General features: G+C 47.1%; 1 protein-coding gene across 4 annotated transcripts in view; it reads right to left on the bottom strand.

Annotated features, from left to right (window-relative positions):
• Positions 1–13,624: 13,624 nt before the first annotated feature.
• CFAP97D2 (CFAP97 domain containing 2) overlaps positions 13,625–25,350 on the bottom strand; it is a 33,912-nt gene continuing 22,186 nt past the window's right edge. For 2 of the 4 annotated variants that reach the window (XM_070579438.1, XM_070579440.1), the window contains exon 4: positions 13,718–14,318. In XM_070579438.1, coding sequence (XP_070435539.1) covers positions 13,859–14,318 — 460 coding nt within the window. In that variant the 3' untranslated portion in view covers positions 13,718–13,858. Of the gene's footprint in view, positions 14,319–23,240; positions 24,251–25,350 lie in introns of those variants that run through there. The other 2 variants (XM_070579442.1, XM_070579441.1) reach the window with 2 other exon arrangements.

The following is a 25,350-nucleotide window of genomic DNA, read 5'->3' as shown; positions in this document are numbered from 1 at the left end:
TGCATGCTCAACAGCCACAGTTAGGCCCTTTTGGAAGAAACAAAGTCAGGCTGAATTAGGTTATATCAAATGGCTTCCTCATATACTCCAATATATCCTATTGCTTGCCATTTTTATTTGTCGACAGCCTGTAAAAGGAAAAGGTGAAGGACAGTTTAATAACCCATGGGGGCTGCCGTGGCGGAGCGGTTAGGTTCACACACTCCGCTTTGGTGGCCCCGGGTCGGATCCTGGGCGGGACACGGCACGACGTCAGGCCATGCTGAGGCAGAGTCCCACATGGTACAACCAGAAGGACCTACAACCAGAATATACAACTATGTACTGGGGAGCTTTGGGCTGAAGGAGAAGAAAAAAAGAGATTGGCAACAGATATTAGCTCAGGGCCAATATTAAATAAATTAATAAAATGCCTGATAAGTTAAAAAAAAAAAAAACTCGTTTAGAAAACTGATTAAGGAAGTCACAGTATACTGACATAGTGGAATGCCATGCAGCTGTTTAAAAGAACGAGGCAGTTCTGTGTGTACGGAATTGGAACAATCTCCAAGATGTGTTAATGGAGGAAAATCAATGTATAGGAAGGTGTTTATTGTATGTGTCCATTTGGGTACAACCGAAAACTAAAGAATAGGCGGAAAAATCCTTAAACTATCCCTGGAAGGACCAGTTAGAAACCTGGAAACTGCACAGTGCCTCTGGGAGGAGTGCTGGGAGCTAAGAGATGAGTGTGGGAGAGACTTTTCCCTGGATGTCTGTGCTTTTGAATTTCAGACCATGGACATGTATTGTGTTCTTAAAAGTAGATATAGGTTTTATAAATATAAAAGCCTAAGAAAGAAAGAAAATGCAGAGAAGCCAAAAGAACATGAAACTTCCCATAAGAATCCCATCACTCAAAAGTTCTCTCCCTAAATTTGTGACTATTCTGCCACGTCCCTTTGTGTGCGTACACATATGCTGGGTGGTATTTCTTTCCCTTTCCTTCTACCTCCTGTAGGGGAGGAGGACATTTCCTCTCCCCAAATGGGGGTTCGTCTAGCTGGAGAACGAATTAAATTCACATGAGACAGAATAGCAAGAGAAAATTAAACAAAGCTTTATGAGGAACCATGGCCCGGGGCCTTTCTTCCCAAAGGAAGAAAGGGCACCGAAGAAGTGGGGTGCACAGAGTCGTTATATAGCCCCCAAATGGGGTGTTTCACATATGATTGAAAAGTCCCTTTTACAACAGTCACGAGGCTGCTCTGTCAGCACAGCGCTTGATGGAAACGACAGATAGGTCTACTGTCCCAGTGAACGCCGCGGGGTGGCAGGTGTGTTGCCTCGGGCTGGGGGGGGGGGGGGGCGGGAGCGGTCCACAGATGAGCGCCACAATCCGGTTCGCAGCCTAAAGAAAGATGCTTAATCTTTAAGGAGATGCCAACGTTGGGAGGGGGAGGGAAGTCAGTTACAGGAGGTTACCAGACTAGCACAATAAAATGCAGATTTTAAGTCCTTGCCTTTGGTATTGATTAAGAGTTTTTGGAGAGTAGGTCATCGCCTTTCTTCTTCCTGGTACAGAGAGGGAGGCACCTTTTACAGATAGAGATTTACCTTACAAATGTAAACGTGTCCTAACAAAGGGCAAGTTCCATTCCTCCTTCCCTGTCCCAGTTTATCAAAAGCAATCAACCTCAAATAATCCTGATGCCAAAGAGACATATCTTGGGGTGGCCAATTCCAGGTCCCCACACTCCTCACCCCTTCCATGCAAGCAGGTAGTAGTCAGCTCTGTGCTCGTTAATATGAGGGAGGGACGCAGCAAGGTATATTCCAAGCCTTATTTTCAACTGCTTCTATTTGTTTAATAATATTCATATATAATTATTTGCATATTACCTCCTTGTTTTATCTCTTGTTGTGTGAGTTGCACGAATACACTCTTTATAGAAGATTCCCACAATAAAGGTAGTACAGACTGTGGGCCTTCCAGCCCCTTCCCTCCTCCTCTTCCCAGAAACAATCGCTGTCAGTGTTGTGCATTTTCTGCTTCCTTCTGTGCCTTGGATGCACATATGCACATTTACAAATATGTATCTTTTTCTTTTCTACAAGAATGAGATGATAAAATATGTAATTATTATGAGAATTGCCTTGTTCACTGGTATACCTTAGAGACCTTTCCCCATCAGAACCTGCTTTGTTCTTTTTGAGCACTGGAAAATATTTCCTGTTATAGTCATTGGGCTAGGCTGGAGTATGATGCTTTAGAAACTAATCCTTCAGGTCACACCTGAGTGGCTGTGGTGTGTCAGCTTGACTGGAGCTCAGGATGCCCAGAATCTTTGGTCACACATTATTCTGGGTGTGTTTGTGAGGGTGTTTTGAATGAAATTAAGATTTGAATTAGTAGACTGAGTAAAGCAGTTCCCTCCCCCCTCAATAATCCATTAAAGGCTCAAATAGAACAGAAAGGTAGAATATGAGGGAATTTGGTTTCTCTGCCCAACTGCTGGAGCTGGACCTTGATCATCTCCTGCCTTTGGACTCAGACACGCACTGGAACTCACACTGTTGGCTCCTCGGGGTCTCCAGCTTGCCGTCTGCAAATCCTGGGGCTTCTCAGCCTCTGTAAGTGCGTGAGCCAGTTCCTTATAATAAATCATATATGTGGATGCACACACACACAAACATATATGTATATTCTATTGGTTCTGTTTCCCTGGGCAACCCAGATTAATACAGTGGCCATTTCCTCCAGGAAATCTTTGAGCTCCCCAAGTTGGACTTAAGTGTCCCTCCTACACTTTTTAGTGACACTTTTCCTCATAGAAACACCATTATAGTTGTATGTTTGGTTCCCATATCACCTTGTAGTCTTCATGTTCCTTGAGGGCAATACGGGGGTGGAGGGGGGAAGAATATGAAGAGAGGAAAATAAATAGAATTTTCTCTATTAGCCAGATCACCCTCAGGCATTAAACATTTGCAGAGTTCTAATTTTGTTTCCTAATCTCCAATTACTACCTGAAATGGGTCTCACCTGGCTAACCTCAAGGTGTTGGCAAGGCTGTTTTCCGTCCAGAGGAAGTCTTTGAAAAGACTTAAACAATTATTAAGTCAATGATTTGCAAACATCTCTGTTGTCGTTTTACAATGACAGTTGTGCAAATGTGGAGTTAGCCTCTATCCAAACATCAGACCTTGATTTCGGTGCACTTCTTCGTGTCCTGCTGGGCTTGCTGTGGGCATCCTTCCAAGGGTCTGCACCCAACACCTACCCGTTCAGGCTGTGATGGCCCGGTGTCTTCAGCAGAGCTGGGCAGCAGGAGCTCAGCGTGCAAGCACTTCCACCTGCCGGACACCAGGCCACAAGGAGGCTCTGCATGATGATGCAAGGAGCGGAGGCTCTTAAGGAGAAAACATCTTCTTCGTTGATACCTGTCCTTTGAATTCGCTTCTATCCAGATAAACGGCGTTTGATAAATAGATGTTTCTTAATTTAAGTTGAGGCTTTCTGTTGGTTTTTAAATGTGTGGCTTTGTGATACTTCCTCTCGAGGAGAATGAGACCCTGCAAGGGCAACTTACCTGTGCCAGGTCACGGAGCCAATCAGGTCAAGGCCACAGCTCGAACGCAGGCATTGAAACAATGATGACTACCCATTAATCACTCTAACCTGGGAGTTTAAGCAAATGCAAGTTCCGGAGGAAATATTTTGGGGCCAATGGTCATCTCAGAATCTTCAGAGCACTGCCAATTGTTTGCTTCCGTGACCCTGTGTTCACTGGAGCACTGGGGAGATCTGTCTTGCTGGGCCTCTCACAGGTGTATTATTCTGAGCGTGTCTCCATTAAGGAAGACTGTCGGTTTGTTTATTGATTTATGCACTTGGTCGAAGTTAGGGTATGTGATCAGGGGCGTCACATTTCTGTGTCAGTGGGGGTCACGGATAACTCATATGCACAGGATTTGACAGGAACATGGGAATTATCAAGTCTGCTGTTCGGAGCCGTCCTGCCCAGGACTGCCTCTGGGGCTTGGGAAAAGGAATACTCTGATGCATCAACATGGTGTGAGGGGGCAGCTTCTCCAGGGAAAATGCCTCGGGGTGACCGTATTCTGCCCATGCTGTGAAGGGATGCCTGGAGAGGACTCACCGTGTCTCTTGTGCCTCCAGCCTCACCTCCTGAAACTGCAGCATTAATATGACTGCAAAGCTGCCTGAAGCCAGCCATGTCACCTGGGCATAGCATCTAGTTCTAGACACTGTCTTCCTAGCAACCAGCGCATCCTGCCATGCCTTTGCAAATCATAACAATGACCAGTCATCATACGCATGCCCCACTGTAGCTTTACAAAGACAGCCTGTCTGTGGACACGGGCAGACGGTTACTTGAGGTGACAGGCTTGACCAAGCCTTTACATCAAGGTAAATGTCCAATTCACAGATGTCTTCTCTAGCTGCTTACCTGATTGTCTGTTTAAATATATCCAGTTAACTGAATAATGCTCTGATTTTGTGTCAAGCAGACACAAACCTCATTATTAGCCAAGGAGTGGTCATCACTCTCAGTTTTGATGTCAAAATCAGGAAAGCGCTTTTTAATATAAAGTATTCTTCTCATTGATTCATTCACTTGTATTTTTAATCTCATGTGCCCCCTGTTGTGCCAGGAGCTGGCATGGCAAAGGGAGGATGGAGCTGGGAAACCTGCAGCCCAGCAGGGGGAGGCGGTGAATGCAACGCCTTAGGACTGCTGAGCACAGGAGGGACCTCAGCCGCAGGAGCAAGGCCTGGTGCATCGTGAGGCAGGGAGGTGGGGGAGGAGAGAGGGTGGTCAAAGTGGACAACAGAAGAATGGGTTGACTCACTGAAGGGGCCTGGTGAGTGGTGAGAGGAAGCCCAGCTCATTCAGGGAGTGAAGAGCTCAGGCTGGCCGGTGCGTGGAGAGTGAGGGCATGAGGGGTGGTGAAGTCTCCTGCAGGAGGGTCAATGTGTGGGCGGCAGCTGGGCCAGCACTGGGAGCATTTCATGAGCACACATGCTGTTTGAGCCAAGATACATTATCACTGTTTAAGACACAGTGCTAAAAACAAGCTTTAAAAACAAGAGCAGTGGGGCCAGCCCGGTGGCACAGAGGGTAAGTTCACACGTTCCACTTCAGTGGCCTGGGGTTCACCTGTTCAGATCCCGGGTGTGGACAAGGCACCACTTGGCAAGCCATGCTGTGGTAGGCATCCCACATATAAAGTAGAGGAAGATGAGCACGGACATTAGCTCAGGGCCAATCTTAGCAAAAAAAAAAAAAGGAGGAGAATGATTGGCAGCTCGGGGCTAATCTTCCTCAAAAAAAGAAAAAAACAGCAGCAGCATATCACTGGAAAAAAGTGTGAAATCATTTAAACTGGAGGCACACACACATCCCCATAGACACCTGTGTATGTATGGCCTTATTAGCAGCAGGACCCCCTCTGCCCCTGGCCCCTCAAACACCTCTATTTTGTTGGGCAAATACTTTGATTATTTACTTAGTGTAGGATGAAAGACCTACAAGGGTCCTGTTTAGAAAAGAAAAAGAAAGATGTTTGCTGAGGTGCTGGTAAGGTTTGGGTTTTGGGTTTGGGTTTTGTTGAGTGTGAGGTGCAAGCTGAGGGCTGGAGCAGAATTGTCCAGGGAAGTAGAAGAGAGATGCAAGCTACATAGGAAAAGGGAGAGAGAGAAAGGGGGAGATGGAGCTGGAACTCAGAGTAGAGTTAGGCGGCACTTTAAAAGGAACTTTGAAGGATGTTTACTGTGTGAGGCTCGAGGTAAGCCAGCATTTCTCTCTTCCTGTGAAGCTGTTGGTGATATCTACCTTCACAGCTAGTGTGTGTGCAGCTGGAGGTCTCCTCCAGGGGTGCCTGTGGCCCCAAGGAGCACAGTAGGATGCCCTGGGTCAGCATGGGTCCATTCTCTTGGGGAAAGGGAACCCCCATGCTTTGAGCAGTGGAGAAGGGGTTCCATAAAAATCAAAGGCCTTCATGTTCCAGAGGAGAAGGAGAAGAAACAATCGTCTTTCTCATCAGTGACAGTGGTCAGGGACTGCAAGCAGCAATTGTGACTGATGAGTCCTGCTCATGCATATATAGAAAATGTGCCTTGTGCCAATAGTGCAAATTACCATTTAAACAAAGGAAAATGCCAGAGGGACGAGACACACTTAACTGGTATTTGCTCCGCTATCTGGACCTACTTCTAACCAACAGCATTGCTGGTGAGCCGTGAGTCCTGTGGAAATGGTATTTCACATGGATTTTAGGTAAGGATCCGAAGAAGTTCAGGACACGCCACCCCAAAACACGCCACTTTGGTATATTGATTATCTTGAGAAGCAGCAGATGCAAGAAGGGCTCTCTGAGGCCCCTTTCTACCTAAAATCAGGGCATAAAAGCTGGTAGGAAGGGGCCCTCCTGCACCAAGATGAGAACGTTCTTACCACCAAAGATGGGGAATCTCCACAAACCAACCTCCTAGAACAGCCCCGGTCTCCCGCTGGTTCCCCCGTATGTTTCCTAATCACCGTCCCACGATTTACTGCCTTGAGCCCAGGCCCGTCTGTCTTGTCGCCTCCCTCAGTTTACTGTTCTTTGTTTAAAAAGGTGTATGGGCTCTTGGGCTGATGGTTTCTTCAGGTTTCATTTTCCTTTTGAAGACTCCCTGTACACGTGAAGACATTGACAAATAGAAATGGCAAGCACTAGGATATATTGGAGTATATAAGGAAGCCATTCGGTGTAAACCTAATTCGGCCTGACCTTGTCTTTCCAAAAGGGCCTGACCAAGGCGTTGAGCATGCATTGTATATCTGCTTTAGATATTCCCTATGGCAAGAACAAAGGCCCGTGAGATAAAGGTGCAACTTCCTTCTCCCTCCCAAGTTGGCATTTCCTTAAGGATTAAGCATCTTTCCTTAGGCTAGGAACTGATTGGTGCGCTCACCTGTGACCACCCAGCTCGAGACAATAGACTTGCCTCCTGCTACGCCCACCAAGATAGCAGACCCACTACCTGCTGTGTCCATCAAGTGCTGTGCCGACAGGGCAATCTTGTGACTATTGTAGGAGGGACATTTCAATCATATGTGAAATATCCTGTTTGGGGGTATATAACCACTCTGTATACCTCACTTCTTCGGTGCCCTTTCTTCCTTTGGGAAGAAAGGCCCTGGGCCATGGTCCTCAGATTTTAGCTCAGAATAAACTCACCCAAATCTTCACTTATAGATTGGTTATGGATTATTTTTGTCGACATGACCAAAGTTGTAGAAAGAGGAAATCCTAGCTGAAGAGTCCTAGGTAACTCGTAAGCGCCGGTGCTGGCTCCTTGGCCGCCCAGCATCTTTGTCTGAGCTGCAGCTCCGGGGGAACTACTGCAGGTACCGCTTCCCGTGCATCCACTGGCTCCCCACTGAGGTCTGGGGAGCCACACTGGCCAGGGGCATTTTGTTTCTGTGGAAGTCCCTGGCCAGACGGGTGTTTGGTCAGCCAGGGTCGTCAGAAGGTTGTGGTGAGGTCCGGGTCATGGCACCTGAGAGCCAGCGAGGACCCAGTTTAGAACACTGGGCTCCCTCCTGGGGCTTCAGCTGCTGTTTGAGGGTCAGTTCTCTCTGGTTTCTCCTAACCTACCATTGGCTGTATGAAAGCAGTCTGGCCCTTGAAGGAGTAGCCAGTCTCTCGGCTGTCTTAGGACAGTGCAGTTGTGTTGAGGGGAGAAGACAGTTAAACACACACAGCAGCCCTCATTGATGAACACCAGGAGCCATGGCCACTTCGTGAGCCAGGCGAGGCCCCCCTTGGCTCGGACTCAGCAGGACAGGCAGCGCTGCGGACTCGAAGACACACTGCAACTGGCTGTTCTCAAGTCGGCTTCAATGTCGGCTGCCCTGTTCCCCGCCTGGAAGTCGCGTCAGGTTCAGTTTTAGGTTTCATCGCGCCCTGTTGGTGTTCTGTCCCACCTAGCTGTGGAGCCCGACTTCTGCTCACAGGCTGCACTTTTCCTCCTGGGCACGTCTCCCCTCCTGCCCAGATGGAGGCTTCTGGGAGTAAGAAGCTCTAGACCTCCCTCTGGAAGGGCCGCCCAGGTGTGCACTTCCGGAACATCCCCTGACATTCAGGACTGTGGCAACCAGAGGGGCCTGCGTGCACTCCCAGGCCGGAGGAGGGAGGCCGCCCTCTCTGTGCAGGCACAGGATCCGGAGCCCAAGAGCGGCCGGGTGTAGTCACCCACCTCTGGCTGATTTAGCTGCAAGCACGAGGGTGAACTACGTAAAACTCGACAAAATTGGCCCAAAGGAGACTTGGAGTTTCTGGGAGCCCTGTGCTTGCTGCCCTCGGGGAAAAGGGAGCACGGCCACCACATGGTGGAGCTCTCACCTGCGCTGCGGACACAGAAGAGGGCCAGGGACAAAGACGGAAGCTGGCTGGGTCAGCGGAGCCCCTCCTCTACCCGGCAGGAGGCTTCTCCCTGCCTCCCCTAGTGCCCACACAGTATGACAGCAGGACCCAGCGCAGCCCAGCAGGACACAGTGCGGCTCAGCATGGCTGCCCCTCCGCCCACATCACCGTTCCTGTTCGTTGTATTTTTGATGATTCAAAAGCATTTCAAAGTTTTACGTATTTAAACTAACTTAACACAGTGTAATTATGGGACAAACACATCTCTTCACCTGAAAACGTACCCAATACTTTACTTTTTCAAGTTATCTTCAAAATCAGAGCTCCTGGCCCTAATGGGTGTGAATGGAATAAGGCCCCTCTGCCGACTGAAGAGCCTCTAAGCAGAGCTCAGCAAGGAAAGAGCGGTGCAGTGGGAAGTCCTGCACCATCTTCCTGCAGGGAGCTGCTGCTTCCTCGCGGGGAACGTGGCAGTCTTTGTAAGCTGTCAGCTCTCCGGGAAGCGGCAGGCAGAAAAGATGCCCCAGTTCTGTGAGGGACCATCTAAACGTCGTTCACTGCGCATCTTCAGGAAAGGCTGCAGAGACCAGGCAACTGGACGACTCTGGAGTGATGTGGTCTTCAGGGTGAGGACGGAGGCACAGAAACATGACTGGACGCCGGAAAGTGCGGCTGACGTCAACCCTTAGCTCCACTGTTAAAAAGAGGTGCAAACACGAGGGCAAAAACCAAGCACACAGTCGCTGCCAAGAGGCCGCTGCTTCCCAAATTTAGCACCAACTCAGACATTTAACACAGCATCGTTCCCAGTGTGAGGCTTCAGGTCAGGGGAGGGATGTGGACAGCCTGGAGGGGTTTGAAGAGCGACCCTACAACTCACTGAAGGCCAAGCGTAAGCCTAACACCATCTCACTCTGTGGATGAAGGGTTCAGAGAGATTGAGTAACCTGCTCAGAATCACTCAGCAGATCGACTGAAGAGTCAGAATTCTCATCGAGGTCTGTCTGACTCCAGGTCCACGATTTTAAACACCATTGACTAAGGGGCCCCCTGCAAGGAGGAGTAAAGGACCTGGGATGCTTATTTAGATATTTGTTAAAGTAACAATCACAGGTTTTTAAGGTAAATTACAAAAATCCGCCAAAGAATTATAAACAAATCCACAACAGCACAAAATATGGTAACAGAGTAACTATTACCTATTAATTAGCTAGAGAAACTAATAGCTAGAGAAAAAAATCTAATTCAAAAACCTTTAATTCTCAGTATTACTCTGCATAATTTGTTTCCAGCCCTCAGCCTGAGAAGCACAAAGATGGTTTTGCTGCATCATCTGGGAGAGTGCATCGTGCAGACACACAGGGTGCTGCTCACGCACATTGACAGCTGTGCTCAGAGTGACAGCTGTGGAGGGGACCCAGCTGCAGGCCAGCATCCCTGGGGCCCAGGGGTGGCTCTGGCATCGGGGACCTGGGCAGCCTGGCCGTCCCCGTTACCACTTCTCAGACTCGGCTTCTTTCTCAGTCGTGTTCTGAGTCCTCCCCTCCCTCTTCACTTTCTGGGTCCAGGCGTGCATGTGGCCTTGCTCAAGTTCAGTTTCAGTTCCTGCTGGATCAAAAACATGTATAAAAACAAACTCTTTCCTTAGGCAAAGACAGTAAAGTATCAGTTTACTAGAATGCATGGGAAATGAAGTATTTCAATTCATTGACAATTCTTCTTTATTTAGAATTAATCACATAATCTTTTCTAAAAATAACAGCTTCATTGATACATAATTCTATATCAAAAAATTCACCCTTTCAAAGTGTATATTTCAATAGTTTGGGTATATTCAGAATTATGCAATCATCACCAAATCCAATTTTAGAAGACTTTCATCACTCCCCCCAAAAAAACCCCACACTCCTTAGCTATCACTCCCCAGTTCCCCTCCCCCAGCCCCTGGCAACCACTTATCTACTTTGTGTCTCTATAGATTTGCCTGTTCTGGACATTTCATATAAATGGAATCAGATAATATGTGGCCTTTTGTGGCCTTCTTTCACTCAGCATAATATCTTCAAGATTTATCCACAATGTAGCACATGCCAGAACTTTATTCCTCTTTATGGTTATATAATATTCCCTTGTATGGTTATATCACAGTTTATCTGTTCATTGATTGATGGACGTTTGGGTTGTTTCTACTATTTGGCTATTATAAATAACTCTGCTATGAAAATTCGAGTTTTTTGTGTGGATGTAGGTTTTCCATTCTCTTGGGTAGATACCTAGGAGTGGAATTATTAGGTTATGTGGTAACTTTATGTTTAACTTTTTGAGGAAAAGCCAGACTGTTTCCCATGTGGCTGCAGCATTTGACATTCCGCAGCTGAGGATGAGGGCTCCACATCCTCACCAACACCTGTAACTTTCTGTCTGCTGATTCTCGTCAGCTACTGAGTGTGACATGAGGTCTCCTTGTGGTTTTGACTTGCATTTCCCTAATACTGAGCATCTTCTCATGGGCTTATTGGCCATTTGAATATCTTCTTCAGAGATATGTCTATTTAAATAATCAGATAATCTTTTATTATCTCAATTTTGTTGTTGAAAATCATTCTGAAATGCATCGAAGTACGTTGACGCTAAGTCTGTGTCTACAGCTGCACGTCAGCCTTGTCAGCCTGTTGGTGTCTCAGGTGCAGGACGGCAGTAACCCCCACTCCCAGAGTTTTGTTTTTTGTTCTTTTGTCTTTTTCCCTTCATCCCTCTCTGAAGGCTGTGCTGGGAACTGTCTGTGGATAAAGTCTGGGCTAGTGGGACCTGGTCTCTCAGGGGACCAGGTGCAAACATTTGGACTCAGAAAAGGGGAGCATCAAGGCTCACTGCCATTTCCCCTGCTGGAGAGTGTCCACTCACCCTGACCTTCCACAGTGTGGGGGCGGGGACAGGGGACTGCAACCCATAGATCAGCGTTTCATCTAAAATGCTAGGAGTTGAGTTCTTACAGTTTTATTTATTTGCACGATATACTTAAGATGTAATCAAGCAAATAAACCATCAAGGTCAACCCATCATGGCCAACATAAAACATTCCCAAACTTATAAACAGCCCGAGGGTAAGCTGAAAAGCCGCCTCAGTAAACACAGTGACAGATCCCTATGGCTTAAAACAAGCCACATTAAAGTTTTTTCCTTTATCTTAACTGGTTAAAACCTTTAAACATAACCTATTGGATTCTCCTTCAGCTCTAACTATAAGCCTAAAATAATAAACCCCTATTGGGAGCAATGCTGAGTGTTTGGTCTATGTGGGCTCTCTGTGAGCACTTGTCGAATGATGACACAGGAATATTTCAATAGTTAAATTCCGGATTCCAGCTTCCAACGTAGAAATGTCGCCCTATTTCTGGCTCGATCCCTTGTCTAAGAACTGAAATAATTTTCACAGCACCTACTGTGTTTTCATCATCCCATTTATTTTTTTATTTTTTTTTAAGATTTTATTTTTTCCTTTTTCTCCCCAAAGCCCCCCGGTACATAGTTGTGTATTCTTCGTTGTGGGTTCTTCTAGTTGTGGCATGTGGGACGCTGCCTCAGCGTGGTCTGATGAGCAGTGCCATGTCCGCGCCCAGGATTCGAACTAACGAAACACTGGGCCGCCTGCAGCGGAGCGCGCGAACTTAACCACTCGGCCACGGGGCCAGCCCCCATCCCATTTATTTTTACACCCACTTCTCCAGCACACGCTCCATGCTCTAAGATTATAAAATCCTTGAGGTGGGTAAATGCCATGAGGTGCTACTTGCCCACCAAGTATTCTTGATGAGTGTTTTCAATAAACAGAATTTAGGGTTTGCATAAATGTTAAAGACTCTGTCTTTGCTAATTTTTTACTTTTTGACCCCCTTCACCCATTTCTCCTACCCTCTACCCACTGCCTTTGGTGACTGCCAATGTGTTCTTTGTGTCTATGAGCTTGGTTTTTAAATCTTTTTCTTTAGATTCAACATATAAGAGAGATCGTACAGTGTTTGTCTTTTTCTGTCTGATTCCTTTCACTTAGCGTAACGCCCTTGAGGTCCATCCATGTTGTTGCAAATGGCAAGATTTCATTCTTTTTTATGGCTGAAGAGTATTCCACTACATACACACACACACCCCATCTTCTTTATCCATTCGCCTATGGATGAACTCAGGCTGCATTCAAATGTTGGCTGTTGTAAATGGTGCTACGATGAATGTGGAGCTGCAGATATCCTTCTGAGTTAGTGTTTTTTATTAGAGTTTTTATAGTGTGGCAGATGCATTCAGTAAAGAAGGAAGGAAAGAGACAATGTTTTATTGCCCATCAAGTGAATGCCAGGCACTTTCATAGCCATCTTTGCAAACCTGATTTGTCTAAACCTGAATGGAGTTCTGGGAGGTGGGTCACGTCACAGCTTTACAAATGAGGAAGAGAGGTCCAGGGGCTGAGTGAGCTTGGAGTCAGCTCAGGTCCACAGCCTTGCCACCCTGGGTTGTGCTGTTACACAAACATTTAACTGTTGCCTCGAGACCTCTGGTGTCTGTTTCCTCCTTGTGTGTGTGGGTTATTTGGGATCAGGGTACTAGATCAAAGTCATACATCGTTCCTGTTCACTGAGGGCTCCAGTAAGTTCCAGGATGGCTAATGGGCTTTACTGGATGATCTTATAGAAATCTATCCTCCCTCGGTAAAAACAGCTATCAAATTAGTTAAGTAATTTCTCACTTTGGAGTTAGGATAAATGAGGATGACTTGAGTAAAGTGAGGAGGATGGAAAGTTATAAACTAGCAAAAAAAAAAAAAAAAGAGATGTCCAGGAAAGCTGGCTGTGCAGCCCTTCAGCTAAGCATGACTGTGCAGTGTTCCCACCGGAGAGCACTCAGAGTAGAAGGAGGGGGAGAAGGGGGAGGAGGAGGGGGGGAGGAGGAGGGGGAGGAGGGGGCAGGAGGAGGGGGAGGGGGGAGGGGGGAGGAGGGGGGAGGTGGAAGAGGGGGAGGAGGAGGGGGAAGGAGGGGAGGGGAAAAGGGGAGGGGGGAGGAGAAGGGGGAGGAGGAGGGGGGGAGGAGGAGGGGGAGGGGGGAGGGGGGAGGAGGGGGAGGAGGAGGGGGAGGGGGAGGAGGAGGGGGAGGGGGCAGGAGGAGGGGGAGGAGGGGGCAGGAGGAGGGGGAGGAGGGGGCAGGAGGAGGAGGGGGCGGCTGCTTCCGCGCCGAGTCAGGGAGAGGCATATCTTCTGGAATTTTAGAGGTAAAGGGCGATATGCCCCGTCTGCACCGGATGTCAGGAGGTGGCATCTGGTCTTCAGACAGCTGGTCACAGGCGGCTACTGGGGTTTCTTTCGACGGTTTTTCAACTTTCCGGTCCTGTAAAACGGAGTTCGATGGTTGCTAAGCGCGCGGTTTTCGAAGTGCCTGATTTTGCAGCTCTTCCTCAGGGGAAGAGCCTGCGAGGAAGCGCCGCGTGGCCCGGTCTCCCGGGAGGCGGCCCGTCGGGAGCGGCGCAGGCGCGGCGGGGCCAGGCCGCTGGGGACGGCGCTGGGGTCGCCCGCTTCTCGGTGCCCGACGCCGCCTCCTCCACGCAGACCCTCAGGAGCCCACGGCCCTGGACCCCGAGGCAGGGCCCGCCGCCCGGGCGGCGCCGCTCGGGCCACAGTCCCACCGGGGTCTGCGGGCCGCGGGCTGCGTCCAGGGTCCCCGTGTGTCTCGAGAGGGAAGCGCGGGCGGGGAGCTCGGCGGGGGCCCTTGAGAACCGCCCGGCTCCCGGTCCGGCCTCGCCGGGCACACGCGGCCTCGCTGCGGCTCCGGGCCGGGCCGCGCGGGAAGCCCCGCTTCCAGGAGCCCTTGCTGCGCTGCATCCAAATGGCCGCCTGTGCTCCTGGCGTCTCTGTTTCCTGTCATGTAAAAGAGGGATTTCAAGAGAGTCAAAGTAAATAAATGAAGGACGGTTTGAAGCACAGCTTCCTAGCATTTTCTTGACATTTGCTAAAGAAGTCAACACAGACAGGGAAAAGAGTAAGGAAAGGAAAACAAACAGGAAAACAGAAATGAGACAAACATGACAGTCAGTAAATTTAAATGGAAGGAACTGAGGGGAGAGCCTCTCGGACTAGTTGAAAAGATGAAAATACAGTGTTCTGCTCAGAAGACACAGAAATACTGAAAAGAGTGACGTCAGAAAACGGTGAGACACGCAAACTGGAGGAGGCCGCAGAGCCGCCTCGCGGAGAAGGAGCCCAGGTGGAGAAGGAGCCCCGGTGGAGAAGCGACAGAGCTGGCGAGGAGGAGCGAGGCCGCCGGCAGGGAGCCGCGGCCAGGGCAGCTGTACCCAGTGCAAGAAAGTGAAAAGTTGCTGATGCTGCAGACTGATTTTTTTAACTGGCAATAAATTTGGAAAAAAGTAAACTTTGACCTTGTAGGGACCTGAAATTGACCACCCCAAGATATGTCTCTTTGGCATCAGGACTATTTGAGGCTGATTGCTTTTGATAAACTGGGACAGGGAAGGAGGCTCTGAGGAATAGAACTTGCCCTTCGTTAGGACACATTTACATTTGGAAGGTAAATCTCTATCTGTAAAAGGTGCCTCCCTCTCTGTACCAGGAAGAAGAAAGGAGATGACCTTCTCTCTAGAAACTCTTAATCAATACCAAAGGCAAGGACTTAAATCTGCATTTTACTGTGCTTCTCTGGTAACCTCCTGTAACTGACTTCCCTCCCCCTCCCAACGTTGGCATTTCTTAAGGATTAAGAACCTTTCCTTAGGCTAGGAACTGATTGGTGCGCTCACCTGTGACCGCCCAGCTCCAGATGATAGACTTGCCTCCTGCTACGCCCACCAAGATAGCAGACCATTACCTGCTGTGTCCATCAAGTGCTGTGCCGACAGGGCAATCTTGTGACTATTGTGGGAGGGACATTTCAATCACATGTGAAACACCCTGTTTGGGGGTATGTAACCACTCTGTGCACCCCACTTCTTCGGTGCCCTTTCTTCCTTCGGGAAGGAAGGCCCCGGGCCATGGTCCTCAGATTTTAGCTCAGAATAAACTCACCCAAATTTTCATTTACAGATTGGTTATGGATTATTTTCATTGACACAATAAACAAATATTAGTTTTATAATTAAAAATAAAGATTTGACATGAAATGTTCAAGTGTTCTATATAAATTGCAAAACAAAGTAGATTTTTCTGATACTTTAGTAATTAGTAATTGCTCATTAGTTACGATTTTTTTTTTTAAAGATTGGCACCTGAGCTAACAGCTGTTGCCAATCTTTTTTTTTTCTTCTGCTTTTTCTCCCCAAAGCCTCCCAGTACATAGTTGCATATTTTAGTTGTGGGTCCTTCTAGTTGTGGCATGAGGGATGCCGCCTCAACATGGCCTGACAAGCAGTGCCATGTCTGCACCTAGGATCCGAACCGTCAAAACCCTGGGCCGGAAGTGGAGTGTGCAAACTTAACCACTCAGCCATGGGGCCAGCCCCTAGTTATGAATCTTTGCAAAAGGTACTGTTCCGGCCAGGCCTCCAGATTCTGGGAGAGTTGTCCAAGCCAAGTAGGCCGGGGCTTCAACGTCGTACCAGGCATGGAAACGAGTGTTGGCAGAGCCAGCAAGGACTCAGACGCCTGCGGGGCCAGCGCGACCAGTGGCCTTGCTCGGTAGGGGGTGGGGCTTGGGGCCCGGGTATTTGTTTAAACTGTGATGTCTGTGACATCCCTGCACTTTCCCTGTGATGAACTGGATTTCAAGGCAACACAGTCTGCTGAAATGTCCACAGCACAGAGGCTCGTGTACAGGTAAGGGAAGTCAGTGAAGATTTAACAGCCCATTCATTTGACTCACTGGGACATTCATAAACAGGATAATTAATGACAAAATTAAAATCTCATATTTCTTCATTCAGAATTATGGTTTTGCCAGCAACGGGGATGAAGAGGGAGAGTTTAGAGTTTAAATTACCTGGTAAATCCTCAAGTTGTTAATTTTCTTTGTCCTCCTGGATGGGGTGTGTGACACGAATTCAGGATTATCACATGATTTCCCAGTGAAGTTTTATGCATACTATCCTGCTAAGTTTTATTTTTCACCAAGTCTTTCTCCCACAACCTATAATCAATCAGCTGAGCTCATTTTCATCTCCTCTTAATTTTTCGTGAGGAAAGAGTGGATGAATTCATCAGTCAAGTCACTGCTCTGTCTTCTGTTGTTAGCATGTGACCATTTGGTGTACGCTTTCTGGCAATAGAATAAAATGTCATAAAACAGCAAAGAATCAGTGAGACCATGTGTTTGATGAATCTGATGAAGTGAATGGAAATTTCAAATAGCTATGGATTTAAAATGAAGAAAATGTTGGGGCCAGCCCAGTGGCGCAGTGGTTAAGTGCACACGTTCTGCTTCAGTGGCCCGGAGTTCGGCGGTTCGGATCCCGGGTGCGGACATGGCACCGCTTGGCAAGTCACGCTGTGGCAGGCGTCCCACAAATAAAGGAGAGGAAGATGGACACGGATGTTAGCTCATGGCCAGTCTTCCTCAACAAAAAGAGGATTGGCAGCAGATGTTAGCTCAGGGCTAACCTTCCTCCAAAAAAAAAAAAAAGATTTATAAATACATAAATAAAATGAAGAAAATGCAAAGGCACCTTTTCACCTGGCACATCGGCCTTCTCCCGGGACCCTTGGCGAGAGCACCACGGGCCTCTCAGCCCTCTCCCAGTCTGCTGGCCATCTTCGAGCTTGATACAAAGGCTCTGAGTTTGGGATCCTTTCCAGAATGATTTTGTTTCCTCTCTGCACTCTGCAAGTTCCTCTCCTCTCCCCGCCAACCCGCCCCCCCATTTAGACTCCAAAAAACAGCATAGATCTTTCTTGAAATACTGAGAGTTAAAGTCTCTACAGAGTCGTCAGTCTGCATTCCAGAGAAGGCGCCTGAGTGCCCGCATGCTAGGAGGGGCCTAGAGGGGGCGAGCTCTCCTTCACGTGTAGGGGCCCATCCTTCTCCAGTGCCCAGACTGGGAGGTACTGGGCTCCAGAGCTGAACTGACACAGCCCTCAGCCCAGTGAGGGGAGACGACAAGCAGAGGGGAAAATGCAACCTGGTGTTGTAGATGCGCTGGGGACAAGAGGTGGGAATGCTCAGGGCTTCCTGAGGGCAGTGGGAAGAGGTGGCAATTAGGAGAGGAGATGCGGGGACAGAGCCTTGAAAGAATGGCGGGTGTCACCCGGCAGGCCAGGAGAGGAAGGACGTGCCAGATGGCATGGACTGTGGAGGGCCTGGGCGCCGCTCAAGGAGTTCTGACTTACCTTGAAGTCTCCCAGTGGGGAGCCATCAAGTGCCTTTAAACCACATTCAGATGTGCATTTAGAAGAGACCAGAGAGCAGGAGACTGGAGTGGTGTCGACTGGGCTCCCACAGCAGGGATCCCGGTGAGAGAAGCAGGAAGCCTGAGCCAGGCGGCTGCTTCTGCAGGGGAAGGGAGCTGTCGGAGAGGAACAACTGTGGGAGCGCAGAGGAAGGCGTGCAGAAAGGAGCAAAGGTTTCAGCATCAAGCGACTGGGTGAACACGGAGAGCGCAGCTGGAATCCAGAAAACAGCGCAGCAGCCTCCCCAGCACGCAGAACATCTGTGGAGCGCTGTCTGAATACTTCGTACACTGTGCTGCATGGATAACAGACGCCACCCTCGTTTCATGTGCCACCAAGAAAGAAAGTGCCTCCAGCACAGCCACGCCACACCACGCCATGCCACACCCCTCCCCGTGAGAGACACTCCCACCTCAGAGCCATCAAAATGTGTATTTGGGGGATGGGATTGTGTCTTAGAATCTATGAAATGTGATTATCTCGCTTAATCCTTAGAGGCGGCACCACTGTCAGCCTTGCTGGGGTTACAATCTTGCCCAGAGTCAGAGACTGAGTTGCGGGGGAGCAGGAAGGTGAGCACGCGGTCTAACTGGCTTTGGGTCCTGGTAGAGTATTTAGGTGGAATCACCTGATGCTGGGGTGACTCAGGCCTGAAGACTAGGATGTGGGAAGGGATCTGCAGCATTAGCGCGGAGCTGAGGGAAGGCCAGGTGGGGACGGGGCCCCAGCACTGAAGAGGGTAAGGGGACTGAAGGGCAAAACAGGGCATGAGAAAGTGATCAGTGGGAAGGAAGCGTGAGAGCCAGCTGGCAGACAGCGACAGCTCAGCAGAGGGAACACTGACACCCTTGCTTCGGAAGAGCTGGGCGCTGGATTGGGGCAAACAAAACTGACATTTTTATGGGTTAAAAACAATGAAAATTCGCAATTTCACTCAACACAAAAAAGGGGGCCTGAAAAGAGTCTGCATGAAAATTAGTGCATAAAGTGCCCATGTCAGCGTCATTTATAGCAGTGAAAACTCTGAATTAATCTCTAGGCCTACTGACAAGGAACTGATTAAGTAAATGGTGGTGCTATCATAAGAGAACAGGTCATGAACCCGTTACATGATGTTTAAGAGAATATTTTAATGAGGTGTAAACATTCTTTTGATTTAATGTTAGGTGAAAAAAGTCAGGACATAAGATTGTATATGAGGTACAACAACTTTAATTATACTTTTCTATGTGCACAAAAATATAACTGTGAGAAAATGCAGACAAATACAGAAAAATTATCATCTCTGGGTGATAGATTACAGGCAATTTTAATTTATGCTTTATATGCTCTAATACAAATATGTATTACTTTCTAATCAGGAAAAAACATGAAAATCATTTTTAAAACTTTGAAAGGAAACAATTCAATGAATTTGGTAACTGGGAACTCACTGGTGAGCTTGTTTGATTGTTTGGCTATTCAACAAACATTGATTGAATACCGACTGTGTGCCAGGCACTATGCTGGGCCCCGGGTCTACACTGGTGAACAGGACGGAGGGAGCTGGGCCCTGGGCCTACACTGGTGAACAGGATGGAGAGAGCTAATAATAATAAAATAATAAAATATTTATGTAATAAATAAACATAAAATAATAATTCTCTTAAATGAGTTGATCTCTTGAATTATGTAGAAAAGAAAATTTGGAGTTATAAAGCAAAGTTACAGTAATACTAGTTTTGCAGTCACATTTTTTCTTTAAAGGTACTAGTCTCTTAAATCATGTAGAAAACAAGAAGTAGTTACAAACCTTGTTCCAATAATCCTAGCTTTGACATTTACCCATATATTGACCTTCATTAAGATCTTTACTCCTCCACATGGCCTCGAGTCACTGTCCAGTGTCCTGTCCCTTCACCTGCAGGTCTCTCTCGAGCGTTTCCCGCAGGTCACGTCTGGTGGTGATGAGCTCCCTCAGGTTTTGGTTATCTGGGAATGTCTTGATTTCTCCCTCACTTTTGAAGGACAGTTTTGCCGGATATACAATTCTTGGTGACAGTGTTTTCCTTGCAGGACTCTGAATATACCGATCCAGTGTCTTCTGGCCTCAGAGATTCTGACGAGGACTCTCTGATGCTCTTCCTGGGGATCCCCGTACGTGGCAGTCTGCTTCTCTCTCACTGCTTTCAAAGTTCACTTCGTCTTTCCAAAGTGTGATTATAACATGTCTTGGTGTGGATCTCTTTGAGTTTATCTTACTTAAAGTGTGTTGAGCTTCTTGGATCAAATTTGGGAAGTTTTCAATTATTGTTTCTTCAAATATTCTCTCTGCCCCTCTTTCTGGAACTCCTGCAATGCATCTGTTGGTCTGCTTGATGTTGTCCTCAGGTCCTTTAGGCTCTGCTCACTTTTCTTCCTTCTTTTTTCTTTTTGTTCCTCAGCCTCGATAGTTTCCGTTGTCCCGTCTTCGAGTTCACTGATTCTTTCTTCTGTCTTGACCTCCCTCTAGTGAATTTTTCATTTCATTTATTGTACTCTTCAGCTACAGAATTTCTTTTTTATTTCTTTTTAGGTTTTCTATCTCTTTATTAATGTTTCCATTTTCTTCATACATTGTTTTCTTGACTTTATCCACATCTTCCTTTAGTTCTTTGAGCATCTCTGGAGACCACTGTTTTAAAGTCTTTGTCTAGTATATCTGACAGCTGGTTCTTTTCAGGGAGCTTCTGTAGATTCATAGCCTAATTTGTTTTAGGCTGTCTCTGTGCTGAAGATCAGCCTGAGGTATAAATTTAATGTCTTCTTATTTCTTTTGTCAGCCTTTCCTTGAGAATGCACAGTCACTTTCCAGTTTTCCCTGTGCACGTGCTTGTTTCTGAATGCCCTGGTCTTGGTGTCTGACTCCCAAAAGGGGAAAAAGAGAATGACGAGGGAGAGGTAGGGAGAGGGCGCCAGTCCTTTGAGCTCCCTGGAAGTGACTTCAGCTGAGGAGACAGTCTCGCAGCAGTGGCGGGAGTGCAGCAAGAGGGGCTGCCACCTTTGTCTGCACGTCTGTGGTCAGCAGCAGCGATCAGGCTCAAGCACAGACCTGATGGTTGGGGGCCAGGGGCTTTTTTTGCTTACTCTGGCTCCAGAAGCTGCTCCGGGAACATGTGCACAGCACCTGCCGCGAGACGGATGGGGATGAGTAGCTGCTACTTTGCTAAGAGCTAAAATTGACTAAAATTAACCACAATTTACAGTCCAAGCCTTCCCTGCTGGAAGCCACAAACCTTCAGTAGCCTCCCGAGTTCGAAAACAGCTGCCTCACACAGCCCTGGCACAGGTGCTGTTGGGGGACAGGCTCCTGGCTCCCACTCCGCCATCTTCACAGCAGTGAGGCCCATTAGCACTTCAAGCCCTGTTCTTTTAAGATGAAAACTCCTTCCTGATCCAATACGAGTGTCCTAGGTCTGTACAACTGTCAGCATGGTCAATGAGAACATTTCCATCACTCTGGAGAGGAAGCCTTGTACCCTCAACAATCAACTCACTCTCCCTCCTTACCTCCTGACCCTGAGCAAACACTAATCTACTTTCTATTTCTATAGATTTCCCTATTCTGGACATTTCCTATAAATGGAATCATATGATGCATTGTCTTTTGTGACTGGCTCAGCATAATGTTTCCAAGGCTCATCCATGTTGTAATATGTTTCAGTGCTTCATTCCTTTTCATGTCTGGATAATGTTCCATTGTATGGGTATACCAAATTTTGTTTATCCATTCTTCAGTTGATTTTTTCCACCTTTTGGCTATTATGAATAATGCTGCTGTGAACACTCATGTATAAATTTTACTTGTGGACGTGTTTTCATTTCTCCCATCTATGTATCTAGGAGAGGAATTGCTGAATCGTGTGGTAACTCTATGTTCAACCATTTGAAGAACTATCAGGTTGCTTTCTGAAGTGGCTGCCCCATTTTACATTCCCACCAGCAGCGGGAGAGGGTTCCAATTTCTTCGCAACCTCACCAGGGCTGTTCTTATCTGCTTTTTGATTCTGGCCCAGCTGGTGGGTGTGAAGTGGTATCACATTGTGGTTTTGACTTGCATTTCCCTAATGACTAATGATTTTGAGCACTTTTTCATGTGCTTGTTGGCCTTTTGTATCTCTTCCTCAGAGAGATAGCTATTCAGATCTTGTAATTGGGTTGTCTGTCTTTTTCATCATTGGGCTGAAAGAGCTCTTTCTGTGTTCTAGATGCAAGTCCCTTATCAGATACAAGATCTGCAAATTTTTTCTCCCATTCTGTGAGTTTCTTTTCACTTTCTTGATAGTGTTCTTTGAAGTACAAAAGTTCTTAATTTTTATTAAGTCTAATTTATTTATTTTCTCTTTTATTGTTCATACTTTTGGTTTCATATCTAAGACTGTTGCCAAATATGAAGTCAGGAAGAGTCACCTCTGTGTTTTTTTCTAAGGGTTTTATAGTTTGGGGGCCAGCCCCATGGCTGAGTGGTTGAGTTCGTGTGCTCTGCTTTGGTGGCCCAGGGTTTCCCCGGTTCAGCTCCTGGGCGCGGACATGGCACGGCTCATCAGGCCATGCTGAGGCGGTGTCCCACATGCCACAACTAGAAGGACCCACAACTAAAATATACAACTATGTACTGGGAGGATTTTGGGAGAAAAAGGAAAATTAAAACCTTCAAGAGTTTTATAGTTTCAGCTCTTACATTTAGGTCTTTGATCCATTTTGAGTTAATTCTTTTATATGGTGTGAGGTAAGAGTCCAACTTCTTTCTTTTGCATGAGAATAAAGAGTTATCTTGGCATGATTTGCTGAAAAGACTATTCTTTCCTCATTGAATGATCTTGGCATCTTTGTTGAAAATAAATTGACTGTAGACACATGAATTTATTTCTGGACTCTCAGTTCTAGTCCATTGATTTAAATGTCTGCCCTTAGACCAGTACATACCATCTTGATTACCGTTGCTTTGTAGCAAATTTTGAAATCAGGACACATGTGTCCTCCTATTTTGTTCTTCTTTTTCAGGATTGTTTGACTATTTTGTGTCCCTTGCAATTCTGTATGAATCTGAGAACCAGCTTGTTAATTTCTACAAGAACGTCAGCTGGGGTTCTAATGGAGGGTGCGCTGAGTCTTCAGATCAGTTTGGGGAACATTGCCAGCTTAGCAATGGTAAGTCTTCCAATCCATGAACGTGGGATGTTTTCTCAGTTTTTTAGATCTTCTTTAATTTCTTTCAATGATGTTTCGTAGTTTTCAAAATATGTTTTGTACTTCCTTTGCTAAATTTATTCCTAAGTACTTTATTCTTTTTGATGCTTTTGTGAATGGAATCATTTTCTTAATTTCATTTTCAGATTGTTCATTGCAAGTGTATAGAAGGACAGTTGGCTTTTATATATTGATCTTATATCCTGCTAACTTGTCCAACTTGTATATTCGTTCTAGTAGTTTTTTAGTGGTTATCTTAGGATTTTTTTATATACACGATTATATCGTCTGTGGATAGAGACAGCTTCCTTCCCAATTTGGATGCTTTTGATTTCATGACCAATGAAGTTTGGACTTCCCCACACTCTGCTGCAAGTGAAGTCGGTTCCTTTGGGGAGAGGTCAGGAGTTCTCTGTTTTATGACGTGCTTCTCCCCCTCCAGAGCTCTGGAGCTGTGAGTGGGGACGATGGCAAGCTGCTCTGTGAGTGACACCCGGTGCTCCTCCATTGTGGGTGAAAGGACACACAGTTCTTTGTGGCTTGACTCTCCTAGCATTGAAGCACTGCTTTATGAGCTAAGCCAAGGGGATCAGGCCCCAGTATCCTCAGCAACACTAGGCCCGAGGCAGAGCCTCCATTCCCCAGGTGGGAGCTGGGCAGAAGAAGGGACCCTCACCTCTGGGCCACACTCACTTAGTCTCAGCAGTAGGCAGCTTGGAACAGGATGAGAAGTGCTGTAGTCCTGCTCTTCCCAGGAAGAAAGCCCTTCAGCTGGGAGCTGGAGAGAGAGGGGGCCCTGCCTTCTTGTCTGTAGCAGCTGGAGCAGAGTCCCCACCTTGAAGGGCTGGGAGGGAGTGGGTCTCCACCCAAGTACTGTGGACTCTGGGTGTTTTTGCCAAATTTTAGTATATTTTCTTGAACAAATGTTTCTTCATATGCTGTATATCCTTAGGACCATTTCCATAGACTTTAAATGGTTGTTTTAAAAATAATTTTCACCAGTTTTGCTGGGGAGTGGGTCCAGAGAGCTCCCCCTGCTGTTGTCCTGGAAGTTTCTGTGTGACAACTGTCCGAGAGTCTCCACTCGTCATGGAGTTTTCAGTCTTGGGCAGAGATATTAGTTTCTGATTTTTTTTTAAGAAGGATGCTCATTGCAGCCTTCTTTGTAATAGCCCCAAACTGTAGACAATCCAAATGCTCAGTGACAGGTGAGTGGATGAACCGTGATAGCTCCATACAGCGAGCACCACCTAGTCACGAACAGGAGCATCTGTCGACACACTCAACCACAACATTATGCAGAGTGAACGGCAGAAAATCACAGACACTGCATGGATCCACTCACATAAAACTTAGAGGGTGCAAGCTCCTACATGGGGACAGAAGCAGGTGCATGGCTGCCCATGGATGGGAAGAAGCAGGGGTGGGGGAATTGCTGATGGAGACAAGGAGAGTTTTGGGAGTGATGGATGTACGTATCATCTCGATTGTGCTTTGTTTTCACAGAAGTAACCCACACCACACTTATCAAATGGTACTGTTAAATATATTGGTTTTTTGTTGTTAGTGCCATCAAGTTGATTCCGACTCCTAGTAACCCTGTGGACAGCAGAGTGGAACCCTGCCTGGTCTTCTGTGCCATCCTCTCACCTTCTGGCACTGTGTCAGACATACTCCGCTGTAATTCATAGGGTTTTCATGGCCAATTATTTTCAGAAGTGAGAGGCCAGGTCCTTCTTCCTAGTCTCTCTAGTCTGGAAGCTCTGCTGAGAACTGTCCACCATGGGTGACCCTGCTGGTACTTGAAAATACTAGTGGCAGAGCTTTCAGCATCACAGCAGCAGGCAGCTCTCATAGTAGGACAACAGACAGACAGGTGGTGGGCTTCCCTGACCGGGAAATGAAGTGGGGCCATTGGGGTGAGAGTGCAGAGTCTTAACCACTAGACACCAGGGCTAGATAATATATAGTTTACTGTATGCCAGTTACATCTCAATAAAACCACAAAAAAATAAAATCAGCAGTGAAAGCCCAGTTGTTGGTCATATAGTTTCTCTCATAGTGTTGACTTTTACTGTTGAGTAGCTAGCTAGCTAGATACATCTACACTGTTTGAACAAACCAGTGTGCAGTGTCCTGGAAACAGCCAAGTTCTCCCTGAAAATGGGCTGCTCCTGAGACGGAACCAGCCTAAGGAGACAGGGCTGTCAGCAAGGCCCCTGGCCTAACAAGGTAAGGCCCTTAACCAATCAGCAGGCTAGGAGAATCAGATGGAGACCACCAAGATCCACATTCCGCAGCCTCAGTGATGTGGGCTCGGTGAGTCGAGGAGTCAAAGAAAGATTTCTTG

The sequence above is a fragment of the Equus przewalskii genome, chromosome 16 (genome assembly GCF_037783145.1).
Source record: "Equus przewalskii isolate Varuska chromosome 16, EquPr2, whole genome shotgun sequence".
Lineage (NCBI taxonomy): Eukaryota > Metazoa > Chordata > Mammalia > Perissodactyla > Equidae > Equus > Equus przewalskii.
The sequence above is the reverse complement of the archived record's forward strand: the minus strand, read 5'-3'. Positions and strand labels throughout refer to the sequence as shown.